At 44.3% G+C, this 25,006-nt stretch overlaps 2 protein-coding genes across 3 annotated transcripts in view; both read left to right on the top strand.

Moving 5' to 3' along the window:
• The window catches only part of F8 (coagulation factor VIII), a 131,052-nt gene extending 126,391 nt beyond the window's left edge, over positions 1-4,661 (top strand). For both annotated transcript variants that reach the window (XM_045051148.1, XM_004001054.5), the window contains one exon: positions 2,627-4,661. In XM_045051148.1, the coding sequence (XP_044907083.1) occupies positions 2,627-2,782 (156 nt within the window). In that variant the 3' untranslated portion in view covers positions 2,783-4,661. The remainder of the gene's footprint in view (positions 1-2,626) is intronic.
• Positions 4,662-9,370: 4,709 nt separating this feature from the next.
• SMIM9 (small integral membrane protein 9) lies at positions 9,371-17,960 on the top strand. The gene is made up of 4 exons (XM_006944137.3): positions 9,371-9,482; positions 10,533-10,831; positions 12,216-12,345; positions 17,820-17,960. Exons 2-4 carry the CDS (start codon positions 10,627-10,629, stop codon positions 17,845-17,847), a joined length of 363 nt encoding a protein of 120 aa, XP_006944199.1. The 5' UTR covers positions 9,371-9,482; positions 10,533-10,626; the 3' UTR covers positions 17,848-17,960.
• The last annotated feature ends 7,046 nt before the right edge of the window (positions 17,961-25,006 follow it).

The raw sequence follows: 25,006 nt of genomic DNA, 5'->3' as shown, positions 1-25,006 counted from the left end.
AGGAAGAACTAAATCTCTCTTCACCAATGATCTGAATATATATATATATTTTTTAACTGCATAAAACCACCCATAACTCACCTGCAGAGTAGCTAGAAAACAAAGAATTCTGTTTCTATTCACAAGTAAGTAGACAATAAACATGCAAAGCTATAGTTGAGCTAGCATCAGGGCTCACGCTGGAGAGTCTAGGGGAGACTGTGCAAGAACCAGAAAAGGTCAGTGGTAGAAAACAAAGAAAATCACTTCTTTTTTTAAAGTTTATTTATTTTGAGAGAGAGAGAGAGAGAGCACACAAGTGGGGAGGGGTAGAGAAGGAAAGACAGAATCCCAAGCAGGCTCTGCGCCATCAGCACAGAGCCCGATGTGGGGCTTGAACTCATGAACCGTGAGATCATGACCTGAACTGAAGTCAGACACTTAACCAACTGAGCCACCCAGGAGCCCCGACGATATACTACTTAATATTGAGAAGGAACTTTAATGAATGCTGAAACCATTGGCTGAAAACTTGATGGGAAATAGAGTATCTACATGGTTTCAAAGTATCATCCCACAGATTGTTTGTTAGGAAAGGGAAACGATCACCTTGGTAACAGAGAGATCTGGTGGACATCACCTTGACCAAGTGATCAAACTTTTCATCGTCAATTTATGGGACAAATTAGCATTATGTGTCCCCTGATGGATGTAGTGGAAAGGACACATCATGCACTCAGTTTTCTCACTAAAAGTGTTTAACCAACATGTCATAATGAGAAAACAGTCACATAATTTAGAATGTGGAACAATCCACAATACAATGGTCTTACGCTTTTCAAAATGTCAGCGTCAGGACACTTGGGTAGCTCAGTTGGTGAAGCATCCAACTGTTGATTTCGGCTCAGGTCTCCATCTCACAGTTGTGGGATCGAGCCCCTCACTGGGCTCTGCATTAAAGGTGTGGAGCCTGCTTGGAATTCTCTTTCTCTCTCTCTCTCTCTCTCTCTCTCTCTCTCTCTCTCTCTCTCTTGCTCTCTGTCTCAAAAATAAATAGATAAACTTATTTTTAAAATGTTGATGTTGGGGCACCTGGGTGGCTCAGTCAGTTAAGCGTCCGACTTCAGCTCAGGTCATGATCTCGCGGTCTGTGAGTTCAAGCCCCGCGTCGGGCTCTAGGCTGATGGCTCGGAGCCTGGAGCCTGCTTCCAATTCTGTGTCTCCCTCTCTCTCTGCCCCTCCCCCATTCATGCTCTCTCTCTGTCTCAAAAATAAATAAACGTTAAAAAAATTAAATGTCGATGTTATGAAGGACAAAAAAGATCAGAGTCTGTTCTCAATTAAAGGAGATTTGAAGAGATAGAATAAATAAATGCAAAGTGTGATTTTTATTAGATTCTGGGTTGGAAAAATTGTATAAAGGATATCATATGATAACTGGACATTTTAAAATATTAGGCTGTATTATATCAGTATTACATTCGGTGGATAGGATATTATTCTGTAGTTGTAAACAACCTTAGTTTTAAGTTTGACATGCTGAAATATTTGGGAGTAAAATGCCATGATGTTTACGACTTCCTTTAAGTAGTTCAGAAAATTGTGTGTGGTGGTGGTGGTGGTGGTGGTGTGTGTGTGTGTGTGTGTGTGTAGAGAAATAGATACAGTAAAATCGCATGATGTTAACAACCGGTGAATCTAGGTGGAGGACTTAAGTGTCCATCACATTATTCTTTCAATTTCTTGGGGTTGCTACCATTTCACAATAAAAACTTGAGGGGAGGTAACAAGGAGTAAGTGTAACAGAAGATGTACAAGCCTCCAAATAGAACATAAACATCTGTTGAAGAATCCCAGAAGAGGGACTTTAATGTTTCTGAAAAGTTTCATCAAACACACCAGCTCTAACAGATGTTTGTAGGATATCTGCCACGTGTGTACGTTATGCCACGTGTCCTGTGTGTGGAAGATACACGAGTGAGCAGGGTCTCTGACTCTCGTGGGGCTGGCTGGCATTTGGTGGTGAAAACCGAGGAAAACGGTGGGTAAGCCCGTAGCCAGACACACGTGGACACTGAGCGCTCTGGACGAAGTCAACCAGCTGAGACTCAGGGCTCCGGCAGTGGCTACCTGTGTCGGGCATTTCCTGTGCCCTCACCTGGCAGCAGCCTGACTCCCGCCCCCACAGGGTTCAACACGCAGATGCTGTGTGTCACCTCAGACAGAACGTTCCATTTCACTGAGGTTTTGGCGAGTGGGTGAGAACATTCCATATATAAGGCATAGCTGGAGCAAAGGCCTCCACAGCAGGCATGCCAGGTGCTCTTAATTCTAGAAGTCCGACCCACTTTCCCAGGCCCAGATGCGTGGGATGCAGTCATCCATTCGCCTCCCGGGGTTCAATCCGGGACTGCCAGAAGACGGGCTACTCAATTGAGCGCAAAGAGCCGCATGGAGCGTGCGTGTTGTGCTGGGCATTGCCAGAGGTGCGGGCCACTCTGGGGATGAGGGAGGGATTCCGACTGACACAGTAGGAGGCCAGAGGACTCGATGGCCCAGGCGAGAAGAAGAGAAGAAGCGGAAGGGGGGTTAGCAGGTAGTGTTTTTCCCGTCAGACAACTAACAAATGCCATCTTTCTTCTTTCAGGTTTTTCAGGGAAATCAAGACTCCTTCACACCCGTGGTGAACTCTCTAGACCCCCCACTACTGACTCGCTACCTTAGAATTCACCCCCAGAGCTGGGCACACCAGATCGCCCTGAGGCTGGAGGTTCTGGGCTGTGAGGCCCAGCAGGTATACTGAGGGTACACCTCCAGGCCCTGCCTCCAGGCCTACACCCTCTCCAAATTGCCTTCTGCCTCCCAACCTGGCCTCCGGGTCATTCCCTGCCCTGCCCTGCCTGTGGGCCGAGACTTTTCTATGTGTTTAAACCACACAGCCCTAGGGGACACCGCCCCGAAGCCTCCCAAATTAATTGTCGTGCATCCCGCATTTCCTGGGACGATTGCATTCAATTTAACTCTCCTCCATTTGCTGCAACTGCTCCCAGATTGCTTTTTCCTTCCAATGCCAGGAGGAAATGAGGAAACTCATCTGGAAAGCGCTCTCCTCCCGCCAGGTCAGATCTCTCACAAACCCTCCTCTTCCTCCTTTGTCAAAGAACAGTGTGTTTAAAGTTTGCAGAAGATAGTCATGATGTAAGCATTTCGGATTGGGCTTCATACATTTAAAATAAAACTCTCACTTGTTTATGATCCCGGTCAAGCATGGAGCAAATCCGTGTCACCACAGCCTTGGAGCCAAAAGGCAAGCCATTCTGACAACCCGCAAAATGTAGATTATGTAAGAACCACTACATGAATGTCTGATATACTTATAGATGGAATTCTCCTAGTTGGTCATCTTGGGGCTTTGCTAGTGGCAGACTCTTACCTCGAAAACTAGTGTTTTTAAACTGGGACTCACAGGTGGGATTCAGGAACCCCCAGATTCCATGACATCATAGACAACATTATGTATGAATGCATACGTGCGGTTTTCTGACAAGATCGTCCAAAGATGTGATCGGAAGTTTAAAGGGGCGAATGGCTTTCAAGAATTCAATTTCATCTCAGAAGGATGTACAAATAAAGCTATTTGGTCTTAATTCTAATCAACAACAAGAAAAAGATAATACGTTAGGATCACAGAGGGAACTTTGAAGTACAATGACAATGTTCCCTTGAAATTTGTGGTGACCAAGAAAGGTAATAATCATAACAGGTTTCTAAAGGGCATATTTTAATATTCCCACAAAGAAACAAGGAAAATACGTGCCCATCTGGGATAGCAGATACAACGTTATATTCTAATCATACACTCATTGGACTCCCTCCCTCAGCTCATTTCCTGCGGAAGCACAACAAAAATGTAACGGAAAATTCTATACCATGACGGAAAACTAGAATCCCACTTACATAGTTGAAATTTCAAGGAGCCGGATGACACCGAGCTGGGGAAAGCAGAGACAAAACGCTCGATCACCCCACCGCACCACAGGAAGCCCCACCTTGGCCTATGCCTCATAGATAAGGCCACGAAGGGCTCCTTACTACTCCTTCCTTCCACCTGCTTACCCCCTTCCCTGCGACCACGCAAACATTTCCCACACGGCAGAGGGCGCTAGAGGCGAGGATAAGCCACAGAGCAGTTGGAGGAAGCCTCCAAAGTTTGCAATCCAGAGCATTTAAAAACAGGAGTATTAGAGAAAAATGTATTACAATCTCAGAAAAAGCAAGAAAATGATGCTTTTTGTCTAAGCTAGAGCATTGTCTAAGAGTCCTGCTTGACCCCGACCTGACCTTTTGGGGAATGTAGCATAGCTGTCTCAGCATAATCACAAACTGCAACAGCCGAAGGCACAAGTGGTTCTAATTCTGTAAGACTGTAGGGTTAGAGGTCAATCTACAGAAATCAATAAGTTGTTTTTCTTTATAGCCTGGTAGAAAAGTTAACCCTAAAGGTGATATGGCTTTATTTGCTGTAAAAGGTTAACCACTCTCATGTCTAACTTAATGACCCTGTTTTGACAGTCTTTTCCTATTGACCAAATGCGTCTCTGTTCCTCAACTGCTCCTGGAGCCCTCTGGTCTTCCTGTTTCCTCAATAACCATTTAAATAAAACCGTGACACATACAAACAAGCGCCTCTGAGAGTTGTGTTCTTACACTGCAAATAAAAATGTGAACAAGATATTAAAAAACAGACGGAGGCACCAAAGAACAGGAAGGACACTTTAGAAAACCTAATTAGTGAGTTAGAAAACCAGATTAAGTTGAACTCAGAGTAGAAAGTGATATCGTTTATGAGAGGTAAACTAAAATTTTAAAAATGAGAAATGGAGCCTTGATCCAGAAGAAGACTTTATATAGAGACAAAAGAGAAATGGGAGTTGCTATTCAATGGCTATAGAGTTTCAGTCATACAAGACAAGTAAGTTCTAGAGCTCCCCTGGACGATATCGTGCCTACGGGTAGCAATACTGGACTGTGCACTTCAAAATTTAACAGGGGAGGGGCACCTGGGTGGCTCAGTCAGTTAAGCATCCGACTCTCGATTTCAGCTCAGGTCATGATCTCACGGTTTGTGGGATCGAGCCCCACACTGGGCTCTGTGCTGACAGGGCAGAGCCTGCTTGGGATTCTCTCTCTCTCTGCCCCTCCGCTACTAGCCCTCTCTATGTTTCTCTCTCAAAAATAAATAAATAGACATTAAAACAATTTAACAGGGTAAGCTACGGTTAAGTGTTCTTACCACAATAAAAATGGAAAGTTCCTGAAGGAAAGATCAGATTGGATGTGGTCAAATAAAACAATACGAACAAATTTCTTTGGGATGAAATCATCATCAACATCATCATCAAACAAATGCGAATCTTCAGATCAGTCTCTTAGTGCCAAGCAGAAAGAAAGAACAAACTATAGCCTGGGGCCGATGTTAAATTGTAGGGGCAATGAGGTCGATCAGCAAAACAGACACCCTCGGGAGCACCAGAAAATCCACACTATTTGATAATGCTGTTTGAGTGATTTGAAAAATCACAGAGATCATAGCAAGTTAATTATCAGAATATCGGGACACCAATTCACTCCTAGGACAAATGTAGCTTGTCACTTTAAGTGAACAAATACAACTTTCTGTCACAAACATTTTGTCAAACATAATCTCAAGGTTATAAGTCGACAATCTTTGGAAGATGCATATTACAGCAAGTCTATCTTTGGGGTGCTTGGGTGGCTCAGTCAGCTAAGCATCTGCCTTCCGCTCAGGTCATGATCTCAAGGTTTGTTCATGAGTTCGAGGCCTGCATCGGGCTCTCTGCTTTCAGCCCAGAGCCTGCTTCAGATCTTCTGTCCCTCTCTCTCTCTGCCCCTCCCCTACTCGTGTGTGTGTGTGTGTGTGTGTGTGTGTGTGTGTGCACATGCACACACTCTCTCAAAAATAAAAAATAAAGGGGCGCCTGGGTGGCTCAGTCGGTTAAGCATCCGACTTTGGCTCAGGTCATGATCTCACGTTCCGTGAGTTCGAGCCCCGCGTCAGGCTCTGTGCTGACAGCTCAGAGCCTGGAGCCTGCTTCAGATTCTGTGTCTCCTTCTCTCTCTGACCCTCCCCCATTCATGCTCTCTCTCTGTCTCAAAAATAAATAAACATTAAAAAAAATTAAAAAAATAAATAAAAAATAAAAACTTTAAAAAAATGTAAAAAACAAGTCCATCTTTTAACGTTAGAGAAACGTTTAGTAAACAGGCTATATAGAAAACCAGCTTTATGATGACAAGATACAGATTTAGACTTAACTTTATTGTTTATAAACTGACTTGAACTATTTCTAACCTTCTTCTGTGACTGTCTAATCAAAGGCTGATGATTGACATAGCGCTCCTAGAAACTTGTGGGTGTGATTTCCATCCAGAGTGTGAATGAAGACTGGGACTATTAAAAAATTTTATTAAGAGATATCTTAAAAGACCTAAGTAATTGGGATTAGAAGACTCAGTGTTATAAAGACATCAATTCTTCACAGAGGCATCTATAGATTCAACACAATCTCAATCTAAATTCCAACATTTTCTCATTGTGGAATCAAGCATGTGGAAATATAAAAGTCCAAGAGTGGCCAAAATATTCGTGGTACCAAATAGCAACATTTATTTTGTTTTTTAAGATTTTTAAATTCAGGGGTGCCTGGGTGGCTCAGTTGGTTGAGTGTCCGACTTCGGCTCAGGTCACGATCTCACAGTCTGTGAGTTCGAGCTCCGCGTCGGGCTCTGTGCTGACAGCTCGGAGCCTGGAGCCTGCTTCGGATTCTGTGTCTCCCTCTCTCTCTGCCCCTCCCCCGCTCATGCTCTGTCTCTCTCTCTCTCTCTCTCTCTCTCTCTCTCTGTCAAAAATAAATAAATGTTAAAAAAAATTTTTTTTAAATAAAGAACTGCATGCTCCAGCCAGTGAGCAAGCCAGGCGCCACAACGACAATTATCTTAACGCCACAGTAATTAAGACAATTTGATGTCAGCCCAAGGACAGATCAATATAGTGGTGGAACATATTAGAATCCCGAAGTAGAGACACATTATAGATGGGCATTGACTTACGACAAAATAGCTCAGCAGAGCAGTGGTACTGGGTCAGTCAGAAATCTATATGAAACACTGAAATTTGGGGTCTCTGGCTGGCTCAGTCAGAAGAGCATGTGACTCTCGATCTCAAGGTCATGAGTTCAAGCCCCACATTGGGTATAGCGATTACTAAAAATAAATAAATAAAAAATAAAAACAAGTGAAAGCTATTTTTTTTTTTAAAAATGAAATTTGACCCCTTCCTCACACTATACTCAAAAAAATCAGTTTCAGATTAACTAAAGCTCTGTGAACAGCAAACAAATTTCTAGCAGGGTCATGTTTCTGGAACAGCACCCCAAAGCCACTGACCAGGAAAGAAAAGTTTGATAAATTTGAATACACTTAGATTCAGATCTTCTGTTCATTCACAGAGTGGGAGAAAATATTTGTACAATTGACAAATGGATGTGTAGCAGGTAGAACTCTCTTATGCCCTTCGTGATATACTTTTTCTGGAAAGCAATCTGTCATTACCCAGGTTGAGCATGGAGATACCCTACGATAATTCTCTTGGGTAATGACCCAGGAGTAGATAGAATTGCCTTGTGAACCAAGAGATAGGGGAGCACTATCCAAACTGGAAAAACCACCCTTATTGTGTGTATTTCCCAGTCACTTGTTTTAATTGCTGTATCCTATCCTGTTATATAGTATATACCACAATCTATCCATTGCTTTTCTGGTAGAACTCTGACTAGTACCTCATTTATGCTGGTTCATCTATGGAGGTGAGCATCTTTTCTTAAAAATTAACTTGTAAGAGGGGCACCTGGGTGGCTCAGTCAGTTGAGCGTCTGACTTCGGCTCAGGTCATGATCTCGCGGTTTGTGACTTAAAGTCCCACATTGGGCTCTGTGCTGACAGCTCACAGCCTGGAGCCTGCTTCCGATTCTTTGTCTCCCTCTCTCTCTGTCCCTCCCCCCACCTTGTACTCTGCCTCTCTCTCAAAAAAAAATTAACTTGTAAGAGTTCTTTGTATATTAAGGATCTTAACCTATTATCTACCATATATTTTATGAAATGTATTACCTAATTTGTCATTAATCATTTACCTTTCTTTTTAATATTTTGCTCAATGAAAGCTTTACACTTTTATGCAATAAATTTATCATCAGTATTTCCAATTCTAGTTTGGGGGGTGGTTTTTTGGTTTTGTTTTTTTATTTGAGAGAGAGAGAGAGAGAGCACATGCGAGCAGGGGGAGAGGGGCAGAGGGGGAGAGAGACATTTTTTTTCAATTTATTTATTTATTTTGAGAGAGAGCATGCACACAAGTAGGGGAGGGGAAGAGAGTGAGGGGGAGAGACAGAATCACAAGCAGGCTCTGCTCACGGTGCCCATTGCAGGGCTCAAATCCATAAAACATGAGATCAAACACGCAACCGACTGAGTCACCAGGCAGCCCGAGAGAGAGTGAATCTTAAGCAGGCTCCACACTCGGCATGGATCCTGACATAGGGCTCGATCCTATGACCATGGGATCACCACCTGAGCTGAAATCAAGAGTCGGATACTTGGGGCACCTGGATGGCTCAGTCGGTTAAGCATCCGACTTCGGCTCAGGTCATGAGCGTGTGGTTTATGAGTTCGAGCTCCGTGTGGGACTCTGTGCCAACAGCTCAAGGCCTGGAGCCCGCTTCGGATTCTGTGTCTCCCTCTCTCTCTTCCCCTCCCCCACTCACACTCTGGTTCTCCCTCTCTCTCAAAAATAAACGCTAAAAAAAAAAGAGTCAGATACTCAACCGACTGAGCCACCCAGGTGCCCCATGGCTTCGGGTTTTATGACATGCTTAGAGTAGTTTTTTTCCACACCAAGATTATACAAACACCCACCCATATTTTATTCTAATATGAATATGGTTTTACTTTTGTTTAGTCCTTGATCTATCCAGAAATTATTTATTTTTGTGTAGGGCTTTCCCTTCAGTGCATCCAAATGAATAGGCAATCATCATGTTAAACCATCTTTTATCATTTATTAAGGTCTCATGCATATACATATATATATATATATATATATATACATACTATTGCAAGGTATAGTAGATACCATGTGGCAGGCAAAATATCTTAGAATTCTTCAAGACTAAAAGGAAACAGCTATGTAAGGATGGGTGTTAGTATCAACACAGATGTTTGTACATAGAAAAAGACGCCTCTGTGTTTAGCTGTCAAATAGAGAGAGACTAGGGGAGGGTCCAATGCACAGATGATATCATAAAGGATAGTAGAATTCCATTCGGAACTTCAGAGAGAGACCTTAAGAGAAAACTCTGACCAGCTTCTTCTGCACTCTGAACACTGAACCTAATTTACTGACTTCTTGGCACTAAGTCAATTTTCAGGTAAGTGTCTTCGCACCTGACGTGGGTCTCTCTCTCTCTTCTTTTTAATGTTTATTTATTTATTTTTTGAGAGACATAGAGCGACAGAGCACAGACGAGGGAGGGGCAGAGAGAGAGGGAGACACAGAATCCAAAGCAGGCTCCAAGCTCTGAGTTGTCAGCACAGAGCCCGATGTGGGGCTCGAACTCACAAGCCGTAAGATCTTGACCTGAGCCGAAATTGGACGCTTAACCGACTGAACCATCCAGGTGCCCCAAACATGGGTCTCTCTATGCCTTATCAAACAACAGATGAATGTATTAGTTATAAATGACTTAAGTAATAGAAAGCCCAAATTAGAATGGCTCAAATAGGGATTATTTTTCTCATACGAAGCAGCCTAGAGGTGAACAGATACAGGTGCAGGCTTAAGTGACTCAAAATTTCCAAAGGGAAAATGGTGACACCGTCTCTTTTCTCGAGACAGCAAAAAGTCTTCCCAGAAGCCACCTGACCCATTTCTGTTATGCTTCATTGTCCAGAACCGTGTCACCTAACCATTGCTAGCTGCAAGGATGGCTGGGGAAGGCAGGATTCAGCTCTCCTAGCTTCTCCAGTAAGGAGAAGTGAGGAAGCAGAGGGGAGGCGTGGATGGAAGCAAGGAGACAGAGATGACTGTGGGTGGGAGTGGAGGTGGTGAGAGTGGCAGGAGTAGGGAAAGACTTGGTAGGTAAAGCTGACCAGGCTCTTCTGATAGTGGGCATGGGGAAGTGTAAAAGAAGAGTCAAAGACGACCCACACGTTTGGGCCCGAACAGCTGAGACCATTTGCACTCACGGAGCTGGGAAGCTTGAAGGGAGATCTAGACCAGGAGGGAGCGCCGCGTACCTGAACTGACAGAGCAAAGTTTCGTTTTGTGTTGTTTTGTTTTTCTTGGAGGGAGGACGCATTGTGCCGTGGACACTGACCGTGTTCAGGATTCGACAGTGTGAGTCGGGACATTCTTATGTTCGTGACAGATGAGAAGCTTTTTGTAATACAAACTAAACCACCATTTTCTAACCTTTCAGACGACTCTTTCTGCCTTGGAAAGAGCCAAGGAAAAAGGCGTCTCCTGCTGGCCAAATGAGCTAGGAGTACAGCAGAGGGGCCCTCAGGAGAGTCATGGAACCCCAGAAGCTGGTGAATGTAGGATTTCTGCTGTGTTCCGTGAACTGCCTCTTGTTAGAGACTGTAGCTTCCCCCGCATCACCTTTATCTGCCTCTGAAACACAAGACGCAGCAGGATGGAAACCACGGTCAAGGGGTGTGCTTGCCGTGAGGATGAATCTTCCCATCACCTCCGGAAGACGTAAGATTCATGTCTCAGGTTAGGAAAAGCTGATCTTGTATTGAAAAATAATGTGCACAGGAAAGCAAACTATTGTGGTTTAGTTCAGTTTAGATCAATAAGCACTAACCCACCTATTGTTCCCCAAACCCTTTGCTGAATTGATGAGGTTTGGGGGGTGACAGTGGGGTTCGTGGGGTCCTGAACCGACGGCCAAGAAAGAATTCTTGAAGACGTCTTTGGTGCAAAACGGTGATTTTATTGAAGCACGGGGACAGAACCCGTGACAGGAAGAGCTGCCCCGGGACCATGAGGAGAGACTAGTTATATACTATGGGGTTGGGCGAGGTAAAGTCCAGGGGAAGTCTCCAGTGAGAGTTTCACACACTAAAGAAGACTCCCAGGATAGTGGAGGCCTAGCTATTGCCAAGGGAAGGTTGTTTTTCCCTCCAGCAAAGCATCAGCCTTAACACAGTAGGGAGTTCTGGAGAAAAGTTTTACCGGCCAGCCTCAAGTTATTTGCCAACGGGCTGCAGGTTACAAGGAAACTTGGTTCTATCTGCCATTTCCTTCTGCCTTTGTTTCCCCCATCACTATGGAGGGGCGATGGAGACTTAGGGCCTGCAGGACTATGATCTCTATCAGTTAACCATTTGTTTTTCCCTTTCCTTCGTTCTTGGGCAGCCAGGAGCGCCAGAGGAATATCACACATATCCCACCTGGTTGTGGGGGGTGCTGTTCGTGGCCTGTCAGCTTGCCTTATGTTCCCTCATCAGAGTGACACGGATGAGGAGTTCACAGTTGGGCACCCAAAGCCAGAGATGCCAACCTTCTATGAAATATGTCAGAGGCTACTTGAGGACAAAGGGATCATTCAAGTTGCTTGGCGGGGAGGGGCTAGGGAAGACTTGCTTCCAAAGGCCAGCTTCAGACATGAACACATATACTGCTCAGATCTTTTCACGAAGTGCCCTCATGTACAAGGAGGCAAAGATGATGTTCCTCTGAGGGTACTTTTTAATTTTTTTTTTAATTTTTACTTATTTTTGAGAGAGAGAGAGAGAGTGGGGGAAGAGCAGAAAGAGAGGGACACACAGAATCTGAAGCAGGCTCCGGGTTCCGAGCTGGCAGCAAAGAGCCTGATGCGGGGCTCGAACTCACAAACCAGTTTGATCATGACCTGAGCCAAAGTGGAACGCTTCGTCGACTGAGCCACCCAGGCGCCCCATGGGATACCTTTTTTTTAATGTATATTCCTTGGATATCTGAGAGGCACCACAGTAAAATCATTAAGTATATGGGCTCTGGGCAACCATAAGAGCATGATATCTGGGACAGCTATGTGAACTTGAACCAGGGTTCAAATCCCAGCGTTATCCCTTACTTGATCTCTCATCAGTGAATGTCTATGCTTTTTCTGCAGAAAACCACAGGTCCTGGCTGAGCAACTTCGGGAATTACTTGCAGGATCACATCAAGAACTCCATACCTTCAGCAGCCATTTTTGCTTTTCTGATCACCGCAACCATGATGGGGATCCTCTGTTGCCTCACGTAAGCTGCTCTGGGATGAAGAGAGGGAAGGGGAGCTTGAGGGAGAGGCAGGAACAATCAAGTTCCCCACCAGCCTGTACAACTATAATTAAGGGAAAGGTTTTTTTAAAAAATTTTTTAATGTTTATTTATTTTCGAGAGAGAGAGAGAGAGAGAGAGAGAGAGAGAGAGAGAGAGCACGAGTGGGGGAGGAGCAGAGAGAGGAGACACAGAATCTGAAGCAGGCTCCAGGCTCTGAGCTGTCAGCACAGGCTCAAATTCACCAGCCGTGAGATCATGACCTAAGCTGAAGTCGGACACCCAGCCGACTGAGCCACCCCAGGCGCCCCTAATTAAGGGAAAGCTTTAAGGAAGGTAATTCTTGTTTCATCCAACCCACTCCATCCATTACCAATGACTTAGAGGTGACATTGAATAACCAGTGTTTATAGCTGATCTTTTTTTTTTTCTAACTTCATTAACTCCAAATGTCTTTCCCTTTGGTTTAGGAATTATACATGGAAAATATCTAATTACCTATGTGTTCAATTGCCTGAAACTCAGCCACAAAATTTATCTATGTAAATCATATGAAGTCAGAGAGATTCGTGAAATAGTTAACAAAATAAACATAGCTAGGAAAACCTAAATTTTATTAATTGTCTGGTGGGTCAATGCTATGGTGGGAGACAGAGTCCAAGGCGGGGAACCTATGAAAACATGAGATGGGATTAAAAAGGCTTTGCCTGCTAAAGGACTGTTCAAAGTGCATAAACTAATAAAGTGACTGAGGGCAGAGATCAGGTTAAGGGTGTGGCGTCCCCGCCTAAAGCTCCTGATAATCTGAAAAGATCACACGATCAAGAACCCTATCTAGGAAACAACAACCTTGGATATGGTTACGGACACAGAACTGGAGCCAAACAGAAGTCAGCTAGGTTTTCGAGAGGCGCTTATTGCCAAAGAAACCATGAGCCAGAACTAAATGAGCTGTCTGTTGTTTGAGCCTTAAAATTGTATTTGGGCTTCTGACCTTGCATGAGAAGGACACAGGCTTCGGAGTTTCCCAGGGTGGCTCCCCGGCACTTGCTTCAGATGCAGCCACAATGACTAGTAGGGAGAGCCTCCCAGCAGGTGGGCAGTGGGCCCTGGAGCTTCTCCTGGAAAGCAGAACAGGCCTCATCGGCGTCTGCCCGGCAGGGTTCCGGCGCTACTGCTGAGCCAGAACTCTGTGTGGCGCCCATTATGCCTTTGCCAATGGGCATGTTCATGGTGATTAGACTCTTCCTGCTCCCTCATTGTATTTGGGTTGTGCGGATCAGGAGCAGATAACTTGTTTAACTTAATAAGTCGCTTAAACCAAGAAGAAAGAGCTGCACCCAGAATTGAAAGAACCAAGCTTCACCCAGGTACTCTGTACTTCGAGCTGGACACACTGATGAATGAGATTTTGGTCTTGGGGGAACATGGTGCCACAAATCAGGTGTTCTGGAAGCAGTGAGACAGGAATTCGGCGTGCAGGACATTATCAGGGATCAACACCTGTGGAGGGTAGGGGGCGGAAGGGAGAGGTCGAACTGCCTCGCAAGCCCAATGAAGCCTCAGGTGACCCCAACAGAGTCATCTCACATTAGCCTGATGTGGCCGATACTTTATAGAGGCTGTGTGTTGACAACTGTCTCAGCAGCCAGAGAAACAAGGTCGTTCTCAGGGGGGGAACCCGAGTGGCGTATTTCCGTGCGCACCACAGGGTGGGGGCATGGCACGTATGGAAGGGAAAATGAAATTGATTTCGGGTGGCCGGTAACACAGGCTGCGGAAGACGCCGGCAATGTGTTCACCAGGTCTGCTCCTTCTTCCCAAGCACAGAGAAAGGCTGCATTTCCCAAGTAAAGGAAGCCAGGACTCAACTCAAGGTGTATCTGATTGTCTATCTCTTGAAGTAGATGGCTCACCCTGAGGAGAAAACCCAGTAAGCCCTTGCTGGGAACAAGCAAATGGCTAGTGAAAGACACCAGTGAGGACAGTGAGGACAAGAGGGAAAGCAAGATCTAGCAAAACAAAACAAGACATTGATGAAAAAATATAAAAGGAGAGAGGGAAAACAGGATAAACAAAGCCAGCACCATTAAAGAGACTTAGTTGATTTAAAAAACCTTATTTAGGGGTGCCTGGGCGGCTCAAGCATCCGACTTAGGCTCAGATCATGAACTCGCGGTTTGTGAGTTTGAGCCCGACGTCAGGCTGTGTGCTGAGTGTGGAGCCCGCTTAAGATTCTCTTCTCTCTCTCTCTCTCTCTCTCTGTCACAGGGCACCTTAGTGGCTCATTCCATTAAGTGTCTGGCTTCAGCTCAAGTCATGATCTCATGGTTCGTGAGTTCGAGCCCCGCATTTGGGCTCTGTGCTGACAGCTGAGAGCCTGGAGCCTGATTTGGATTCTGTGTCTCCCTCTCTCTGTTCCTCCCCCACTCACGCTCTCTCTCTCTCTCTCTCTCTCTCTCAAAAATAAATAAAGATTGCACTGTCTCTTTCTCTCAAAAATAAAGATTAAAAAAATTTTAATAAAAAATAAAATACTTTAGAGAAAGTAAGATTAAAGGAAAAAACGATATATGCAGGGGACACATAATTAATTTCTTCGTAGAAGACAAGCAAAATAATACAACAGGAAAAGACACTCAAGGTATAATTTGTTTTCATGTTACAGAAATAAAGGAAGATTTGAGTCTATGATCATAAAGGGCACATGAAGCCCCAGGAATAGTAGAATCTCAACAACACTGATTTTTTAAAACTATATTTCACCGTAAGGATTGGAAAGAGTTTCTCTCTGCCTCTTTATCCTCTATACTCACCTATACACCACTAGCTGAAGCTGTAAAGAGGCTTAAACTAGATGCTTTGTTGCCTGAGGAAATCAGAGAACCGTGTATAAGGAAGTTTTTGTGATTGAGCCCTGGGCCTCGGGCTGCGTGCTGATAGCACAGAGCCTGCTTGAGATCCTCTCTCCCTCTCTCTCTGCCCCTCCCCCGCTCACGCTGGCTTGCTCTCTCCCTCTCTCCGTCTCAAGGAAATAAGCATAAAGAAGTTTAAAAACCTTACTAAATGTCCATTACCTGGTTAAAGAAACAACTTAAGGATAATCTCGTGGAATCATATTCAGGAAATATTATAGTGGAAAAAGCAGATTATGACAGAGGATACACAATTGAAACCAATTTGTTATTAAAAACTATATGTACAGGGGGAAAAAAGCTTCCAGGGATGTCACCAAAGTATCAGACGTGGGTCACCTCCTTGTGCCGGCGAATGGGCGGCTGTGATTAGTTTCCTATTGCAGCTGCTACTGATTTTCACGTTTCTTTTCATCTAACTGCACTTCCCGGGCTTTTCCAAAACAAATTGTATTGCTTGATTAGTAAGGTTTTCAAACTTTTTTATGCTCATTTCTTTGAGAGGGAGAGAGGGAGAGAGCAAGCCAGCGTGAGTGGGGGAGGGGCAGAGAGAGAGGGAGAGAGAGGATCTCAAGCAGGCTCCGTGTTGTCAGCACACAGCCCGATGCCCAGGGCTCAAAAACCGTGAGATCACGACTGGAGCCGAAATCAAGAGTACGACACTCAACCGACGAAGCCACCCAGGCACCTGTGATTAGTAAGCTTTTTTTCAAATGTTTATTTTTGAGAGAGAGAGAAAGCAACAGTACTGGAGCAGGGGGAGAGGGCAGGGAGAGAGAGAATCTCAAGCAGGCTCCGCAGTGACATCACAGAGTCCCGGTGCAGGTCTTGAGCACATGAACCATAAGATCGTGGCCGAAGCAGAAATCAAAAGTCGGATGCTTAACTGACTGAGCCACCCAGGCACCCCTGATTAGTAAGTTTTTTAAAAGATACTTTAACAACAAAAGAAGATGGGTGCCTGGCCGGCTCAGTCATTAGAGCATGCAAGTCTTCGTCTTGGGTTGGTGAATTCCAGCCCCACCTTGGCAATAGAGATGACTCAAAAAGAAAATCTTTATTGTGTTATTATCATTATTTTTTTTTAAAGAGAGACATAACAAGCAGGGGACAGGGGGACAGGGGCAGAGGGAGAAAGATAATCTTTTTTTTAAATGTTTTATTTTTAGTTTTGAGAAAGAGAGAAACAGAGCACATGTGGGGGAGGGCAGAGAGACGGAGACACAGAACCCGAAGTAGGCTCCAGGCTCTGAGCTGTCATCACAGAGCCCCATGCGGGGCTCGAACTCACGAGCCGTGACATCATGACCTGAGCCGCAGTCAGACGCTTAACCAACTGAGCCACCCAGGTGCCCCAAATAAAACCTTTTTTTTAATTTTTTTTTTTTTTGAAAGAGAGAGAGTGTGTGTACGTGCCATGAGCAGCAAAGGATCAGAAAGAGAGAATCCCAAACAGGTTCTAGGCTCTGAGCTGTCAGCCCACAGCCCGACATGGGGCTCAAACTCAGAAACCGTGAGATCATGACCAGAACCGAAGTTGGACACTTAACTGACTGAGCCACCCTGGGACCCCATGACAAAGAGAGTCTTAAGCAGGCTCCACACTCAGCCCAGAGCCTGATGTGAGGCTCGATCCCATGACCCTGGGATCATGACCTAAGCCAAAATCAAGAGTTGGACACTCAACCGACTGAGCCCCCAGACTCCCTCAGAACACAATCTTTTAAAAAAAGAACCAGGGGCGCCTGGGTGGCGCAGTCGGTTAAGCGTCTGACTTCAGCCAGGTCACGATCTTGCGGTCCGTGAGTTCGAGCCCCGCGTCAGGCTCTGGGCTGATGGCTCGGAGCCTGGAGCCTGTTTCCGATTCTGTGTCTCCCTCTCTCTCTGCCCCTCCCCCGTTCATGCTCTGTCTCTCTCTGTCCCAAAAATAAACATTGAAAAAAATTTTAAAAAGAAAGAAAGAAAGAAAGAAAGAAAGAAAGAAAGAAAGAAAGAAAGAAGAAAGAAAGAAAGAAAGAAAGAACCAGAGGTGGAACCTCTGTTCTGTTTCTACTTTTTGAGTGAAAATGATTTCCCAGTGGAAATTCGTGCATACATACATCCAAAAGAAGAAAAGCCACGTGACCATACTTGTACATCTACCTCCAACCTCAACTACACAATTCATCAAAGCATTTTGTCTGAATGAAATCGTGTGGTTCATATTAAAAGAAGGCTTTGTCTAAAATCATATCCCGGGGGGTGTCCAGCAGCTTAGTCGGTTGAGCCTCCAACTCTTGGTTTGGGCTCAGGTCATGACCTCGAGGTTTGTAAGTTTGAGCCCCACATCGGGCTCTGCGCTGACAGGGTGAAGCCTACTTGGGATTCTCTCTGTCTCTCCTTCTCTCTCTACCCTTTCCCCGCTCTCTCTCTCTCTCTCTCTCTCAAAATAAATAAATAAAAACTTTAAAAATCATATTTTGGAAAAGGTAATGTAATTACAAAGTAACTCTGCAGACCAGGAATTCAAACCTCGTTCATCAGTTTCTCTTCTTTTCCCAGTATTCTTGTAGGTGAACCAGTCCAATGAAGCACCAGAAAATTCAGTTGGACAACTGTGGTGTTTGGCTTGCTGGATTCCGAGGGAGTGCAGAGTGTGCTATTTGCTTACAGTAAGGAGGTACCTGTTGGTTAAAATTAAATTGTCTTCCATGTTTACCTTTGCCTTTATTTTCTCCTTTAAAACATGCGATTGAAAAATGGGAATAGCCTTATTGCCGTTTTGATTATAAAAGTAATACATATTTTATTACAAAAAATTTCCTAAAATAAGAAGAAAAAGTACCCGTAATGCCAGTGACCCAGAAATAAATATTGTTAACATCTTGGCACATCTCCTTTCAAACTTTTTTCTATGCTTGTATTACCAGTTTTCCAAAATCTTTTATTTTATTATTTTCTTAACGTTTATTATTTATTTTTGAGAGAGACAGAGAGACAGATTGCTAGAGGGGAGGGGCAGAGAGAGAGAGGGAGACACAGAGTCTGAAGCAGGCTCCAGGCTCTGAGCTGTCAGCACAGAGCCCGATGTGGGACTCGAACTCATGGACCGCGAGATCATGACCTGAGCCGAAGTCGGATGCTTAACCGACTGAGCCACCCAGCCCTCCCCGCCCTTTTTTTTTAAAGAAGGATATCCATCATGTCACACAATTTAAGTTTATTTATTTATTTTTGAGAGAAAGCAAGCAGAGGAGGGGCAGAAAGAGAGAGAGAGAGAATCCGAAGCAGGCTCTGTACTGTCAGCACAGAGCCCGACACGGGACTGTAACCCATGTATACAGTGAGATCATGACCTGAGCTGAAACCAAGAGCCAGAGACATTTAGCCGACTAAGCCACTCGGGCGCCCCTCCCAAAATCCTTCCTGTGAAACAACAGTTCTGTTTTAATAAATGTTATGAGCTAGGAGGGCTCAATCAATGGCCAACGAAGTTTGAGAGGTGCCAGATTAAACATATTTAAGTGTGCTTTTTTAAGATTTTATTTTGAAGCAATCTCTGCAGCCAACATGAGGCTCAAACTCACAACCCCGAGATCAAGAGTGACGCACTCCACCGACTGAGCCAGCCAGGTGCCCGTAAGAGTGTTTCTTTGCTCCAGGACTTCCAAAGGCCTTTTGAAAGGCTAACATGACTCTCCACCAGAGGGTATGATGTGCGGTATTTCCCAAACAAATTTGAACATGGGATTTGTTTTTATGGATTGATCTGCACTCTTTGAGAAATGGATGCGTGTGCACACAGTCACAACCTGGTTTTTTTCACATAGTGTCGGTAAATATATGTCTATACAATTTTAAGTGTCGCATAGTACTCCTTGCCATGGATATGACATAAGTCATGTAACCATTTAGGGTGTTTCTACTTGTTTACTATTATAATATATATTATAATATGATACTATTATAAATGTAATGCTGTTAATAGTTGTACAAATTATTAATTTGCTTTTCCCCTTTGCTGTTCTGAGTTTGAAATCATTCATTCGGTGGATACTTACTGAACACATACTGTGACTCAGGCACTGTTCTGGGCAGGTAACAAAACAGACACTAATCCCAGCTCTTGTGGAGCCCTGTGCTGGTGGAAGGATCCAGATCACTCCGGCAAATTGGTGAACCTCCAACAAGACGTGTTTCAGGCACAAGGCGCAAGAGGGTACACATGCTGAGTCAAGAGTACCCCCTCTGCATTCGAAAACAGCAAAGAAACCAGAGCAAGTGAGGGCAAAGTAGGTCCTTGTGGCCGTTGGAAGGATCCTGGGGTGATAGGGGAGCCAACAGAAGGTTTGGAGCAGAGAAGGGATATAATTTGATAGACGTTTTATAGCGTCATGTCAGCTGCCATGTTGAGAATATAGGGGGCCAAAGACAGGAGCAGGGAGACCAGTCAGGTGAGAGATGACTTCACTTGGACCCGGGTGGGGAGCAGCGGAGTTGCGTAGTGTCAGATGCTGGAGAGGTCGCGAGGGGAGAATCGGGCAGGATTTGATTCCAAGTCAAATGACGTGTGGAAGAGAGGGAGGCTCCCAGGGGGCCTCCCAGGCTTCTGACCCCAGCGAGTGAACGGAAACCTGCTGCAAGTTAGGAATTTCCCGCACGAAAAGAAAGACTGAAGTGGTATTTGACTTGATACTGAGGTGAGATCTAGGGAGCCGTCAGCCACAGGCCACCCCGCAGGCCAAGGTGAGCTCGGTTACAGAGGCTGCTGATGAAACCAAAAGGCTGTGCTAGAGGCTAACAGGGGACCAGAGGGCCAAGGGAACAGATTTGGCGTTCCCCTCCCCCTTGGCCCCTCCTCGCCCCCAGGGCAAGCCCTGTCCTGTCTTCTAATCCCACAGCCTCACCTGCTTTCAAACTGTATGTACTCTTCAGGGGGTTTCTCTGTTTACTTGCTTTATGTTCTGAGATTCTGCCACGTCGATGCTTATAGACGTGACTAAGATTTGCACCCGTCCTGTCGAATGGCCTATTGCCTGAGAAGAGCTGGACTCACTTAGCCCATCAACTGTCGAAGGACATTTCTACTGTTTCTGGGGTTCATTTTCTCTTCTCGACAAAGCTTCTAGAAGAGCATGTCTCATAGTGCGCATGGACAAGAGTGTCTCTACGGAATACAGCCTGTGATTGACTTGCTGGGTCAAAGGGTAAGTGCATGCTGCATCATCAGTGCCAGCTTCCCAGAGTGATTGCACGGATTTACACTTCCTGCCAGCGCTAGTGGGAGTATAATGTTCCCATGATCCCACATGCTTCAGCACATGGAATATCAGGAGTCTTCTACCCGGGTAGATGAGAGGTTGGATCATCTTGTGCTCTTACCCTGCATTTCCCTGATAAGCGATGAGGCTGAAGCCCTTTCCCTGTCTTTATGGATCATTCGTCTTTCTCTCATATGAAATTCCTGTTAGTGAATTTTGCCCATTTTTCTCATTTGTAGTGTTGTTTACCCATCTGTAGGAATTCTTGATATATTCTGTATACCATTGTTTTGAATGTGATTGAAGTGAAAAGGGCTTCTCCCAGCTAGAAGATTCGATTTTCACTCTTGCTAGGATGTATTTTCAAGAGGATGTATTTGCTTGAAGGTAGACAAATTCGCCCATCACTTTCTTCTAAGAAATCCTTGTCTATCCCCATGTCATAAAGGAAGTCTCCTGCATTCCAAAAGTTTTGCACGTTTGCCTTTCACATTTAAGTCCTTAAACTACTCCAATTAATTTTCGTAGGGTGTGAGACTGAGTTCAATTTTATTTTCTTACTATTCTGAGAAGCTATACTTTTCCACTCTTGAACCTTGAACTGAATTTCGGTGCCTAAAGGCAGTTCTCGGAATTGAGAGAAGCAGATACCTGCAATAAATTCCAAGAAGCAATAAATTCCAAGGAGCAGACCCAGATTCTGAGCACTGAGCACCCCTGAACCGGAACCGGCCGCCCAGGAAAGCCTGTGAGGCCGGCTTTTCTCTGAGTCAGCTGACTCGGTCGGGGGTACTTTTCCACCCTGAGCTTCCATCAAAACTCTAACTAAATTTTGCTGGAGGAGTCACCCTCTCTGAAGTTCTTCTGACTGCGGTAGTTTGGATAAAGTGTTAGTTTTCACGTCTAACAAGTCTCAGTTTTCATTCTGATAATATGCATCCCCGATATGCCCAGTACTACCTAGTGCTAGTCTGCACTTTCCCTACGGCTCTACCTGTTAGGGTCTTGGAACTGCATTGGATCTATGGGCCGACGGAACCTTCCAAACCGTGAATATGACTCAGCTCTCCATTTTGTAGCTCTTCTTTAATGGATTCCAATAGAATCTTGTAATTCTGGCTACACGATATACAGTTACATTTATTCCTAGGTATTTTTCATTTTACATGTCACACTGAATGGCATCTCTTAAAATTATATTTTCTTTTTTGAATGTTTATTTATTTAGAGAGAGAGGGGAAATAGGGAGCAGGTGGGAGAAAGGTAGAGAGAAGGAGAGAGAGAATCCTAAGCAGGCTCCGCACTGTCAGCGCAGAGCCCTACGCGGAGCAAATTATATTTTTTTTTTTTAATTTTTTTTTCAACATTTATTTATTTTTGGGACAGAGAGAGACAGAGCATGAACGGGGGAGGGGCAGAGAGAGAGGGAGACACAGAATCGGAAACAGGCTCCAGGCTCTGAGCCATCAGCCCAGAGCCTGACGCGAGGCTCGAACTCACGGACCGTGAACCGTGAGATCGTGACCTGGCTGAAGTCGGACGCTTAACCGACTGCGCCACCCAGGCGCCCCACAAATTATATTTTCTGTGTGTTGTTGGTGTATAGAAGTGTGATTGATTTCTGTGTAATGACTGTAGCCAGCAACCTTACTAATACCACTTATTAATTTTAATAATTTATTGATAGATTTTTAAATATTTTACAAAGACAATAAAATATCTGCAGACGGTGACAATTTTGTTTCTTCTTTTCCAATCTTTATAGCTTTTATACTTTTATTTTTACCTGACTCTGCTGGATACAACTTGCAATACAAAATCTTAAAGGAAACGCGTTTAGCTTTTTACCACTAAGTATATTTCTTGTAGATTTTTTACCAATAACTTTTTTTAATGGAAGATTTTTTAAATGGCTATTTTATTTATTTTGAGAGGCAGAGAGAGAGGGAGAGAGCTCAAGTAGGGGAGGGGCAGAGAGAACCCCAAGCAGGCTAGGGGAACCATGAAATCATGACCTGAGCTGAAATCAAGAGTCAGACACTTAACCGACTGAGCCACTCACGTGCCTTACAAATAACTTTTAAAGATCAGGTTAAGGATGCTCCCATCTATGCCTAGTTTGTTAAAAGTTTGTTTTTTACTACCAAGAATAGATGTTGACTTCAATTGAATATTTTTCATCTACTGAGATAGATAATAGGATTTTCCCATTAATATGTTAACATGGTAAATTTGGATTAATACATTTTCTTTTTTTTTTTTCTTGATTAATACATTTTCTACCATTAAGCTAATCTTGAATTCAAATACTGAAGGTTTGGGACCAATTTGGTTATGTGCAGTTTCTGCCAGATCGCACCCCCTGGGGCCTTTTCTTGTTTGTGTGTAGTGATTTTTTGTATTTTACTGTGAGCTGCAGGGGCAAACTGTACTGACAAATTCTCAAGGGAGAATTTTTGTTTAGCCTCTTGTGGTAGACACAATTAGTAGTCCTGCAGAAAATAGATTAGTGGTCGCCAAGGGCCAAGGACCAGGGGGCTGGGGAGTGACTGCTAATGGGGCTGAGGCTTCCTTTGAGCGTGATGAAAATGTTCTGGAATGAGAGAGTGGTGATGGTTCTACTAAAAAACACTGACTTGTTCACTTTGAATGGGTGAATTTTATCCCGTCTTGGGCTAGTCCTCAGAGGAGGCCTGCTTCATGGGGAGGTGGGGAAAAGGAAGCCTGGTTTGGCTCGGAAGAAGTGAGGCCACGTGTACTGTGGTTTCTCTACCCAGACGAACGAGGCAACTCTAGTTCTGAATATATTCTCTGTGCATAAAGGAAGGTCCGGACGGTTCCAGAGCAAACTGGGGAGGGTTGCTTCCTCTGGAGAGTGGGAATCGATGAAGGGTGAGTACAACTGCTGGCCAAGAGGTCGGACGCATGTCCAATTGTAAGACAGCGCTTTCCTCACTAGTGGTACCAGTTTTGACTCCCAGCAGCAATGTTCAAGAACTCACGTGGACTCATATCGGTTCTAACACTTGATATGGTAAGACTTTCTCAATTTTGATAACTGAGTGGGCATACAGTGAAGTCTTGACTTGCATCTATCTCCCTGGTCACTAATGAACTTGAACATCTGTTTGTTTATTGATCATATGTATTTCTCCATATGTGAGATGTTTATTTCCTGTTTTTTACCCATTTGTCTACTGGATTATTTTACTCTTTTAAAGACTTTATTTTTAAGTCATCTCTACCCCCAACGTGGGGCTGAATCTCACAATCCCAAGATCAAGAGTCACGTGCTCTACTGACTGAGCCAGCCAGGTGCCCCTCTACTGCCTTTTTAAATACTGTTAATTTATAGTCCTTTATGTATTTATAACAGGAACTGTTTGTCATTTGCCTATACTCAAAATACTTTCTCTCAATGCACATGTGGTCTTTTTTGCTTTTTGGTTTGTTTTTTGACAAGTAAAAGTTCTTACTGTTAACAAAGTCAAACTTATCAGCGTTCTGTTTTATAGTCAGTCGTTTGTCCGCATTGTTTAAGAAATCTTTTCCTATCCCCCAAAGTAAGAGCTCTTTGCTGATGTTTTGTTTCCAGAGCTTTTTGACATTTAAGCGTGTTTTTGACATTTAAATTCTTAATCCATCTGGAATAGATTGTTTTTGCAGGAAGAAGGCTCTAATTTTATCTCTTTCAATATAAATAACCATTTTCCAGCTTCAGTTAATGAAAGTCTTTCTTGAGTTACCTAACACGCCAAGTGCATCGTATACCACAGTTGTACACGTGCAGGGTGTGTCTGCGTTCTGTAATGTATTGCGTTGCTCAGTTAGTATATCCCTGCACAAGTATCATACCCTTAATTTCGATAGCACCCTCTTTCCTTGTCCGTCTCTGTCTCTGTGTCTCTCAGCTTTCTATACTTCCTTTAGGGTAATCTTGGGGAAGGGAGCCATCAATCATGTGATCTCAGCCTCTTAACAGAGAAAACTGCGTGATGTCCAAAGTCTTCCGTTGGACTTTCTCCTCGTGGCTATATGGTACTGGAAGGTCCGCATAAGATTATATAGAGCAATGAACTGCTTATAATAGTGTGAGGTTACTAGCCTCGGGAAAAGGGGACCAGGTTTGGGTCAGGTAAAGGTATCTATGGATGTAGACAGCCCTGAGCCCTGTAAGCCCAGTCAATGTTTTGTTCAGAAACCCTTCCATGATTTAGACTGCTGCTTTAACGCCACCAAAGCATTAGGATGCTAAGGAATCCTGTTCTAGGATTCCTAAGGAATGTCGGTTCCCTTTACTTCCACTGATCCCTCAAAATTTTTGTGGCATTAAGAGTAGAAGATGTGGCGTAAGACAAGTAAAAACAGTTTGCTGTTCGGGGCAATCAGGCCTCCCATCACCGAACTGCAGCCAGCAATGTAAATGACAGGGTACCGGCAGCCCAGGAGCCTTAAAGGCATTTTCGCAACGCGCTGGGCCCGCAGAGA

Source organism: Felis catus, chromosome X (assembly GCF_018350175.1).
Source record: "Felis catus isolate Fca126 chromosome X, F.catus_Fca126_mat1.0, whole genome shotgun sequence".
In the NCBI taxonomy this organism is placed as follows: Eukaryota; Metazoa; Chordata; class Mammalia; order Carnivora; family Felidae; genus Felis; species Felis catus.
The sequence above is the reverse complement of the archived record's forward strand: the minus strand, read 5'-3'. Positions and strand labels throughout refer to the sequence as shown.